The sequence below is a fragment of the Strix uralensis genome, chromosome 1, assembly GCF_047716275.1.
Source record: "Strix uralensis isolate ZFMK-TIS-50842 chromosome 1, bStrUra1, whole genome shotgun sequence".
Taxonomy (NCBI): domain Eukaryota; kingdom Metazoa; phylum Chordata; class Aves; order Strigiformes; family Strigidae; genus Strix; species Strix uralensis.
In genome coordinates this window covers 39,527,971-39,540,101 of record NC_133972.1, presented here as the reverse complement: position 1 = coordinate 39,540,101, position 12,131 = coordinate 39,527,971, and the positions used below count along the sequence as shown (strand labels likewise).

General features: G+C 35.1%; 1 protein-coding gene across 6 annotated transcripts in view; it reads right to left on the bottom strand.

Moving 5' to 3' along the window:
* The window catches only part of AGMO (alkylglycerol monooxygenase), a 193,691-nt gene that overhangs the window by 97,933 nt on the left and 83,627 nt on the right, over positions 1 to 12,131 (bottom strand). For all 6 annotated transcript variants that reach the window (XR_012631931.1, XM_074892213.1, XM_074892224.1 and 3 more), the window contains exon 5: positions 10,337 to 10,432. Coding sequence is in view for 5 of the 6 variants with exons in the window: in XM_074892213.1 (XP_074748314.1) it covers positions 10,337 to 10,432 (96 nt within the window). In the remaining variant the exon portion in view is untranslated. The remainder of the gene's footprint in view (positions 1 to 10,336; positions 10,433 to 12,131) is intronic.

Below are 12,131 nucleotides of genomic sequence, written 5' to 3'. Positions count from 1 at the left end.
GGTAGCAGTAACCAACTTTATGTTGCAGTTGCAACCAGTCACCAAAGCACCACTAGGTCTCAGTCATTCAAGACAGAAAAACATTGTCAGCTTAGAATAGCTTAGTTTTCAAAATGGCTTTTTAGAATAAGACCTCTCACAATGTTCACGTTTCAGGAAAAAAAATTTTAAAAATAACAAAATAAATGTGATAAGAATATCAGAACAGCTCAGTTTTTGTGGCTTGTAATCAGAATTTTCATTAAAAAAAGAAAAATCTTTCTGCTACTATAATTTTTGTATGCAGTAGGAAGTTTTGTTTCAGGCCTTTCTACTGGAAACTAGTTTCAAAATTAAAAAAATTAGTAGCAATGTCATTATTCAATATCCTTTTTGACTACTTCAAACCCTATTTCATCCTATTGAAAGGAAAATGAGTCTGCTTGTCAATATAAAATATCTTGTTCTTTATATTATCATCTTGCAGTAATTTTGGGAATACAGAAAAATAGCTACTAATCCCCTAAAAGCTGAAATACCCCAACTGCTTTCCAATGATGACATTATCTGTATTTTGACCAATATAGCTGGGGGGTTTACTTTTGTGTTTGTCTCCCTGATAAAGACACCTACTGTTCTAAATCAATTCCTGTCTCCAATTCTTCCTCTCTCAATTAACACATCATGTGCACCTCAACTCCCATGCCAGTGACCCACAGATGAACTACAGCATTCCAGTAAAACACTTTTCCTGTTTGCTTTGTTTATTCTTTAACATCCCACAGCCACTAAAATAATTTTTCACTTGCCAAAAGCCTTACAAATGGACTCAATAACTACCTACAAATCGGATAGGTAGGTATCTTACATAAGTTATAAAAGCTTTGTCAGATCTCTCCACAAAACACATATTCCTCTCTCTTCCTTTTTTTTTTTTTTCCCCTAAACAAACAAGATATTCCCTCTAATGTACTTGGGTACTGCTAAGTAACAATGTGCAATAACTGACAATAATCGAAGCAATTCAAAGAGCAGCTTAATAAAAATAAGGCAGGCTAAAAGCTGCATGCTTAGAAACAGTTTCCATACATTACTGAATAAAACATTATGGAAGTGAAATCTTCATATAGGAGAACTAAATATTTGGGGTTTTTTTCTATAATAGTAGTTCTTATATAAAGATGTTTCCTTTGTGACAGCAATCCCTAGCCTTAGGAAAAGTACATTATGCAATATCTCTTGTGGCATGTAAGCACCTCCGTTTGCGGTCTCAGAGTTTGTCAGCACCAAGGGAAATCTTTATTGCCTGGTACCTGCACCACTTCAATGTAGTTCTTGTTTAAATAATGAGAAAAAATCGTGACATGAAATCCAAGGGAAACTTTACATCTTGTGGAACAACTCCTCCTGTCACCACTACAACATGAATCTTTACTTAACTCTGTTTCAACATAAATGTTAGGAAGGAATGTCGACTGAGTAGAGAAGGCAATGTTACAGTAAGACCATTCGTATATAAAAAGCTCTGGGTTTTGGTGGTTTTTTTTTTCTTTGAGTATAAGAAAAACTGTTTGTAGCGCAGCATTACTTTCAATATCATAGCGTTATGCTGATCTGCAGGACAGGAGAGGCTAAATTCATCCCTGGAGCATCACTAAGCAACCCTCTGAACTTAATTTTGGGGTTTCTGTTAGACTAGTTGATAGTAAAACACATATTACTATTGATTTCCTCATCAAAATCAAGATAAGATTTTTGTTCCTGGTATATAAATCTGTATTTCAGACAGTCTTATGGGGAAATTTAAAAATAAGACCTTAATTACATTCCCCAGTAGAGCTGCTGTGTTAATTCAGGACAACACACCCATGTATATTTATACAGATGGCCCTGGTGATCAGATTTGCCATGTGAAATCTCTACAGGGAAGCTGAGGAAAGGCAGAACTCCTAGGATATGTGCTCGTCTGCCAGTTTCACACTTTGAAATCCTCGGCAAACCCTGATTTATACACTGCCAACTGTTTTCCTATCTGATCAGGCAGTTTTCTACTCCAGTAAGCATGTAAAATGGATGTAGCCAAATTTCCACACTGAGGAGCGAAAAAACAATATTTATAGTTTAGAAATAAAACAAGCAAGAGGAATCAGGCCTGTTGGGATCATAAAGAGTTTCATAGGGGGTGAATTTCTGATAAATCTGTATTGTAGGAATGGGAGGTGAAAGCCTAGTTTTAATGGATAGTCCGGTTTAGGGCATATTTATATAATAAACACACAGACTTAGAAATGTGTTTATAATAAATTATCTTGAAGGCAGGCTGTTGTCACTTTTCATTGTTTTATGCCTCAACCAGGAGGTAAGGTTTGAATCAAACTGGCATCTTCTGTGAATATTTCATTTAACACTTTCAATAAGTGGATGTAATTTTTTTTTTTTTTAACGTCCAATTAAGCCATGTAGGAAAGATGAGTATATATAGGGAGTTTCAATCAATTTGTCTGCTAAAAATGAGACAAAACCTACACTAACTGGTTGCTTTAATTGTGGCATTACAAATAGCAGAGCATGGAGAAAGTCACTCTTTCAGTCATATATCATGTTAAGCATTTTAAACAAACTCCAGGAGAAAAATTGCTATACAATTTCAGTACTTTTCAGGAGCTTGATAAATACATGCTGGAAATTGCAGGGAAAAAAAAACAGAAATAAATCAGTATGCTAGTCCTGAAATAAACTAAAATATAGTCAAGTGTTGCTCTTCACCTTCTTCTTTAAATAGATCAAAATATAGTCAGCAGCCTACACTTTGTGTAATGTGGTATCCTTTTATTTTTATATTAACTTTATTTGGTAAACGAGTTGTTTAGATTGTTTTCCAGGATGCAGAATGAACTGAAATGTGTTGCATGTGTTTAAATTCTCCAGAGACATAACAGATACAAGTAGTCTAAATAAAACTCTTGAACTATGAATTTTAGTTTTAGGGTTTTTGCAGGCAGATTAGCAATAGTCAGGCCCACTGCTGCTGAAGTAAACATTTCACAGCTGTCTCTTGCAAGAGTCTTTGGTGCAAGGACCAGAAGCCAACACTCAAACTCAAGGACTTAATTATTAGGATGAAAAGTGAAGTTCCTGTGTATATTCTTGTCCCATAAACTTTTAATTTCTGGCCTCACCAGTGACCCAGTTTCAACAGCGAAAGGGAAGATTTCCTCTGCCCAGATTGTTGCCCATCAAATGCAAATCACCGATATAAGCCAATTATTGTGGAGCAGCTGCTTTTTTGAATGAAAAAGATCACAGCTCCTGTGCTGCACATTGAACTCAGAGCTACTGGGTGCAGAGTACTACTCTGTTCATTTAAATGACTTACATATTTTTTAAGTCCCTCTCTGTTCTGCAGTTCACTTGAAAGAGAAGCTAGATAAGAATAAAATACTTAACTCACCATGTCAAGGTACTTCTGCATGGACTCAGATACCTAAAAGTACCAAGGGACACTTAGCTTTAAAACAGGAGGCTCATCGTGGGGCTACTAAGGTGTAAAGTTGGCACTCCTAATCATCACTGAGGTCCTAGGTGCCACAGAAGGCACTCCAAACCTCATCCCACTACGTTTTTCCTGATTAAACTGTGTTTAAGTGCAGCCTACATAGCAGGACAGGAACAGTGTGTTCTCTTATGAATGCTCTATTTTCTCTCTCTTTTGTTATTATTTTTATTTAAAACAAAAGCAGAGTTATACACTTTATATATCTAGAAAGATAATACTTTTCTCCCCTCGTGAGGGAAGTGAAACATGGAAAAGTGGAACACATTTTGCAGCTATTGCTAGTATTTCTGCTTAGTGATAATGTTGTTAGCTTTGCTCTTCTTCACGCTCTGGCAAGTGCAATGATGACAAGACTTCTATTCTGCAGGTTGCTCAGAAAATCTAATAAGCCATTTTGGCAGACAGGCTGGATTGAAGCAATGAGATCTCTGTTTCTTGGAATCATGTTTGAGTTTTATTGTCTATATTGAATATATATCCCATTTGGACTACAAAGGCACTGTCTGCATTAAAGAAAGTATTTTTATCTCCTTGGTATTTATTGATTTATTTGTTCTCCTCCTCTCCACAGTAAATGCTTGAGTTGAGAGTTTGCGGCAGGCGAACAATGAATTTCTGAATGATGAAAGCATCGGCTACCAGGAATGGGACCAGAACTTTCTTTTGTAAACCAAAATGTTGGTCTTTATGCAAATCAGTTATTAGTTCATTCCCCACTGGAGTTAGAATAATTTCTTGGATCTTTGTAACTGTGAGAAAATCCAGCTTTTATAAGGCAGTAGCTGTCAAACAACACGACCTGTTTCTAGAAATACCACTTAAATCTGCATCACTGAGAGTTGTTGGACACAATCTTGAACATCAGACTAGGAGAATGGCTGTAATCACCCCTAATTACATTAATCTTTTTGATGACTTTTATCAAAAGTCTTGTGAATGGTAAGTTTTTGATCGCTTGTAACATGACTAGGATAGATGTGTGTGTTTCTAATTTGAAAGGGCGCATCAGACAGACCCATGTCTATTTTTGGTTATAGCGGCTGAATTAAAGAAAATAGGTTTGTTCTTTCATTAAATGAACTAATGTATTAGAATACACGAAATGAAAGGTTTTGTTGGCATATGCTATTTGAATTAAAAATGAGTTTCCAGCATCAAATTCAAGACAGACTGCAATTTCACAATTACACTCAATATATTGGATTATTACTGATTTTATCTCTTACTGGTGACACTCCTTATTAAAAAAAAAAAAAACACCCAAAAAAAACCAAACCACACAACGAAACCAAACCACATTTCTCATCTCAGCCAGGAAATCAAATCAGTCCACCGTACTCTGGTTCCACTGAGATCCATTCAATACCACTTATATACCAACATTTTGCCAAAACTTCCACATGTTAAATTTGACTCATTACTTCATGACCTTACAGGAACTATTCACAGTACATTAAATTAAACATAAATATATGCCTCTGTAAACAAGGCCTCAATTTTTTTTTACCTGTCAGCAGAACATCTCCATTTTTCATTTGCAAACTATTGAAGATTTTAGCTCATTACTGAAAATCTTTTTCCAGCTCCCCAAAACAATCACAAAAACAAAACAATCTTCTTCCCACTGCAAACTCTCAAAAGCATTATAGTCAAATAAGTTTTGTTAAAATGCTTTTTAAATTCAAAGTCTCATTTTTTGATCAAATTTACCTTTCAGTTTTAAGATACAGATTACTAAATTGCTTCTAAATTACTAAAATACTGAAAGTACTTTAAATAAACCTTACACTTGTTTACTCCTGCATTCCTTTCTTATTTATTTAAATGAGACTACAGCACACAATGTGGAAAAGGTAGGTCCAATAAAATAGAAAAATTAAATTTGCAAAGAAATAGAGGACCAATCTCAATTGTTAGAGCCTGGGAATTAATAACTGTATATTTTATTTATTTTCTCAGGATGTCACTTATTTATCACATTGTCCTAAAGATTTTATGATTCTTTTAAACACCATCCAAAAGACCTTTTTCTCAAACATCTTCCGCTTAAAAAGACATATATGTCCTTAGAGTTTCAAGAACAGCTTTTGCTACTGATATGGTAATCACAGGTGTACTGCTACTTAAAAGAAATATATGTTTTTATGTATTTTACTTAATTTTACGTGGTTCTTCAATCTGCTTGTTTAATTTCCTTATTGACCCTAAGCTCATATTTGGAAAAACAAAACCAAAACAAAACATAGAAAGATTTTTTTTTCTGAATCTGGCCATCCTCCTAGGTAAGAGCTGATTGATGTAAGGACTTCAAGATTAGGCCACAACAGCTCACCTGTACGCAGGGAGCCCAGATGGGCTGTGCATGGCTTCCTGCCAGGAATAGAAATCCTTTTCATGAAAGCACCAAGCCTCCACAATTTGTCTCTCTTTCAAAGTTTTTCATTAAAGAAAATTGAGCAGAAATCAAAGCTAAAGAAAGTAATACAGAAACTTAGACCAGTACACACTGCACGTAAGTGCAAAATATTTTTTGATAAATACTATATACTTCCACCACAGATTTAAGTTTTACTGAATTGGTGTTTTCTGACAAAACCAAACGTATTTTGGCCTATATCTGCAGCAATTTCATGTCTCTTTTTCTAGGCTGCGTGAGCTGTTGCCAAAACTTTTCCCATTCTTCACCTGTTTTCACCAACGTTACTCCTAGTTAAGAATGGTGGCTCACGTTTTTCTGCTCCCAGAGTTTGATGAGGTAGAAACACTTAAACAAGGGAAAAAGAGATGCCTTAAGAAACCTGACTTCCGTGAGTATGGTAGAGGACAGATTACAGTCTTTCCTTAAATTAGAAAATTAAACAGAAACTAATGCATGTCAAAGATCAAACAGGCAAGGAATAATCTGCTGTTGCAATTACTACCATCAGGGATTGATTCAGTTGATACTTTCCAAATACAACTTGACATCTCATAAAAATTACAGCTAAACCAACAGAAACTAATTTCTGTTTTTCACAGGTGTCTATCAGGTTATAAACACACCTAACTTATTGGTTGTAATAAATGCATAACGGAAGGATATAGTTTAATATGAGCCATAGACCTTCTGAATCACCTGTGAAAATAAACTGAAATGGAGTATTTCTGTCTGTCAGTAACAGTCCTGAAACATTTTGTGGCTTTTGAAAAATTAGATTTTTAGTGCTCTTTGACCAAAGTAATTTTTTTACTCCCCCCATGATCTAGTTGAGAATGGTCTAGTCATTTCTCCCTGATCATTTAAGAGCAGATCTACTGACTCACTCCATTGACCTAAATACTATTGGATAGAACAAAACGTTGTTTTCTCTCGATTTATTGAGATCCTATCTTTATTCACCATTACAGAAAAGTGTTTTCTTCAGCTGTTTTTTGGTTAGGGTTTTTTTTTCATTTTTCATTTAAATAAACTATTATGAGTTTATTTCAATACCATGGTGCTACTCAGAGATTTAAAAAAAAAAATCTTTGGAAAATTTGATATTATTTTATATTGCTGTGTATACAGTGCAACAATGCACAGAAGCAGTGGAAAAAAGTGAACTTCAGACAGCAAAAATTCTTGTAATGGGAGAATATAAATACAAATACATAACTTAAGTCATAACGTCATATTTTCAGTGCAGCACACCCAACCTTTCTTTATTAATTATAGAAATGCCTTTCCTGTACCAATAGCCCATTCTGATTTTAGTAATAATAAAAGATCTCTAGCACCGAAAGAATGGTATAATATAATCTTCATGTAAGATTTATGGTATTTAAAATGTTGTACTATTTTATATAAAAGGCCAAAAGCTAATATATACCAAAAACGCAGGAAATAAAGAAGTCTGAGATAGAACAAGTGGGTACTTTTGATGTTTATGATTTGGTGCACTGTCTTCACAGGAATATATGAGCCACTTGAGTTAAAATAAAATAGACCATGTCTGATCTGGTAGGAAAGCTGGACAAAAACTGACATAACAAATATTGAAGAAGGTCAAAGTTATAACACAAGAAACTTCTGTTAGCACTGTTTGAAACAACGTTGGACACATTCAAAATTAAAGTATACATGTTAAAAGCTTTTGCTCTAGGCTGAAACATGACATAGCATGATCATTCTCTTGCAATTACTGAATTAAATTTAAATTACTCTCAAAACATCTTCCCTCAGAAACTTTCATATACTTTTGTTCTTTCCTATTACTTAAATATCACACTTTTTTCTGTTATAAAACAATAAATTGTGCATATCCATTATTAAGCTTTTCAGCACTCTGAAAAAAAAATTGCCTCTTAAAGAGATTTTTTCCTGTATCTTACCAGATTTTCTTTTTCTGAAGGAGAAAGATGTGTAATCAAAAGTTGTGAAGTTACAATTTTCAAATATACTTGACTAGTCAATATGGGGCCAAATCTTGTCTAAGGAAACATTGATACTGAATAAAAGCAATAGAAATCTGAGGACAAACAACATTTCTTATCAAATGCTCCTGCAGTTTAGAAGTGAACTATTACATCTTGCACTGGTGGACTAGAAATAATGAAGCATATCTCCACGAGACCCTTAATGACATGTACTGCCACTTTGTAACAGCATGCACCACGGGTTCCCAGAGGACACCAGAGCTGCTGGGGGATGATGAATCTCAGCTCTCAGAGCAAGGGGTAGCAGCAGTCACTGAGACAGGATGCTGTTTCCTATATAATCCCAGCCCTGCAGCCCCAGACAAACCTCACATATTGGGAAACTTCTGGAAACTGAAACTTAGAGAAAGGATTTTTGTTTTACTATGATCTGTGTAAGATAATTAGAACTGTTAAAATTCAGGAAAAGGACAGTTAGAAAAAACAAATTAAAGATGTCACAGCTTTAAACAGTTAAATTGTAATAGTTGTTGCAAAAAAACCCAGTATAATGGTGAAGCATTTCACCAAAAATACTGGCTAATATAAACCTGCTTGGCTGCAATAGCTGCTACTATTTCCCTTCCTTTCCCTTCTTATTTCTGTTATGCCCTTGAGAGCAGGAAATCTGCTAATACATGGTGTAGCCCTATTTCTATTTTGACATTATTTTTGACCTTAAAGCATGACTTCAACATATTTCAACTGATTTCAGCTGTGCTACAAAATCAACAATATCAACATTAAGAATAACTTCCCTTGTAAACAAAGATCTATGATTGGATCAACTGGATCAGTAAAAATCCATTGTTTTTCTACTGGCACAATAATCTAATAGCAAGGGGTGCTTATCTTTTCATTGAGACTGAAATTCATTCTTGTTTAGACTAGTGTCTAAACTTGGCACATTGCATATATGCTATGGAAATTCCATTTAAGCCCTATGAAGGATTTAGCGCTTTAGAGGGACATAGGCAATTCATAAGTCTCTGAAATTCACTTTAGAAACTTTAGACACACACTGTGGCACCAGTGCTGAGACTCATTGAGTTACTGCTACACAGCAGAATGTCAGAAACCTCTCAGCCACGGAAGAAATTACTTCAGACAGCAGAGAAGATGTAGATGAGTCATATTTTTCATAGTGGCAAAACACAGTAAAGCCAGTTTGGGGAACCTAAGGCATGGCCAACAAAACTTTGCTATCATGTGATTCAGAGGATTCATTTAGTATCATTTCAAAGTGTTCAAATTTGTTCAAAACATTTTGACAAGCTTAATTGTGTATTGTTTGAGTTTATGTCACTTCTGGTGATGTGCATGACATTTTATTGTAAGCCTTTCCTATTCAGAATGATGCTGTTGCAGAGCATCAGACATGCATTAATGATTTTAGAAATATGCCCAATACACGTGAAATTTCAACAACAGAAGTTTGTTATTGGGGTTATTGGGTCACTGTAAGTAGCTTTTTTCCTTTTTTTCTTTTTAGGAGACACACAGAAAAGAGAAAATGAAAACTGTAATTTAAGCAACACAATCACCTAAAATAGCAGATAAAGAAAATAAAACTGCCTTCCAAAACAACTGTTCTATAGATCACATAATGAAACTATAGAGGGAAAAAGGCATCTGTATAGTCAGAATAATCAAAGGAGTTAAGTGATGTAGAGGTAATTAGCCGCAGCCCACTAGGGGCTACTGAGAAATACGCTACTGACATATAACGTAGTATACCTTTAAACACCTCTACTTCAGTGTGAGGGAGAGGGCAGGAGGCTGTTCAACTACCTGAGAAGTGTGGGAAACTACTTACTAATCACAGTGGGTTATTAACTGTATATGTATGTAAACTAGATATTGTCTATGTACTCACAAAATACAAATAAACAGGTGCAGTCATAAACAAATAGCTATCAGATAATCAAAGAGCATTCTTCATCTGAGAATTACTTGCACTAAGAAGGAAACAATATCTGACCTCAGTTGCAACTCTAAATGATCTTTAAGAAGCACTAGGTTTTGGATGTTTTTCCCTAAAATATTTATCTTTGAAATGAAATCAGTTTCAGTATCTGCCAGAAATGTTTAATAAGCTGCAAGATAGGAAAATATAGTATTAAAATAGCAAAAAGTTTTGATTCCTTACAGTTACTTTTTTTTTTAGATCTAATTGGGACCAACTGGCCTCATTGCTTCTTATAAACTTAGCAATATATATTCAGAAAAAGGAATAAAAATGAACAGATGTTTCTCCTTAAAGAAGTCAGACAAAGATTTTTCTTACACAATAAATCAGCTGCTAGTGGATTTCCAGGACACTGCTCCAGGCTAACTGTTTAGGTATGGCTTAAAAACCTGGTTTACCTCTGTATGTATCCAAAACTGGTAAAGTAGATTAAACTGTAGATGAACAGCAAACACTGAAGGGGGAATGAAGAGAGCCATGGGCAAGTTGAAAATCTGAAAAATGAGAAAGAAAATATACATTATATATATAATTCAAAACTTGTGATGATATAACAAAGTACTATCTCAGGAGCTCAAAGCACTGCTCAAGATAACTACTTCTTCTAATACCTCCATAATGTAGACATTACATAGAATAGATACTGATTATTACTGATTATTAGATGTGCTATAGCAAATGAGACATAAATTGATGAAAAAGTAATTTCCCAAAAGTCATACCGAACAAGTAAAAAAATCAAGAAAAGACCTCAGAAATCCTGAGGCTAGATGTTTATTCTGTGTACTATATGGAGCAGACAGCAACATATCCTTGACATGAAGGGTTCACTTATAGGGGAGAATTATCACAGAGTAAGCAAGGTGTGAATTTATAATACTATAGGTTTTCCACCTGAACTCCCTACGTGAGCACCATAAGGGCAAGGCAGCTTACTTGGCTTTCAAAGTTAATTACAAATTCTCACCCTAACTTCCTCATGGCATCTCCCTTGAAGGCCAGATATATTGCTGAGTTCTAAAGACGTGCTAGCATGAAAACAGTTTCAGAAAATTGCTTACTTAGGAAACACAGTGGTGTCTCACATACAGAGTAAAGTCCCAGGAATTTCACAATTACTTGCTTAACTGGCTGAGCAATAGAATAAGAATTCCAAGACCTGCATTGTGTTAGAAGTCAGACTGTTTTCTTCAGAAAAAGGGTTTGTTTTTTTTTTTCTTCATTTGTAAAACAAAAAAGAAAGAAAAATATATTTGGAAGGTGAAAGTTGCACCTTCAATCCCTAAGAATCACTCAAAGTAAACTCACAAAAATCCACAGCAACTCTTACCTAAGGTGGGAGCTAGTAAACACTATTGGGGGGATGTGGCATTTAGGCATGAAATTCTGGAGTAGAAGCGGGCATGAGACTTCTTTAAGAATTAAAAACGCAGATCAGACTGCCTTGTGAAGGATGCCACTGAACAGAAGAGCAACTTTCAAACCCACAATTCTCCATGCTCTGAAACAGACATGTAGTGATGTAGTGCAAGCCTCCCTTACTTTAGAAGAACTGTCCTAAACACTGGCATGGAGTCAATCTCTTTTCAGAGTTCCTTTTTCCTTCTTCCTCTAATCTGGACCCCCTTAGTATTTAATTATTAAAAGTGGGAGAGCTACAAAAATAAAAAAACACAACCCAAACAAAACCAGACAGACATTTGTCCCACTACAGCCAGAAGCCTGGCATGGTTTTTCTCAAAGATTATTTTACAAAGAAGCCAACAAAGGAATAGGACACACAGCCACATTTAAGTAAAGCTACTGCAGTTTTCTCTTATTATTGATTGTACCTGTCTAATGGCATGATAAGAGCAGGAAATTTTTTAGAAGGAATGGAGAGGAAAGTTGATTTAGAAAAAACCAACAGATGGTTTTCAGATTATTCATGGCAGTGGTTGCAGGATTGAAAGCAGGGTTAAAAATTAGATGCTTTTTCCCTAAAAGTATCAGAGGCAATTTGGTGGTATTTACAGATGACTCAGAGGGGAAGGAAGGATCATCTTCATATTTTTTCTAACCTACTTCTCACAGTGAGTACTAGGATTTCCTGGCTAAGTGGTGAGACGAGGAAAATTTTATATAAATCTACAGGTAAATTTGAGATTGACAAAGGAGAATGCTTTCCAAACTGCTTCATGTTTCCTTGCAATG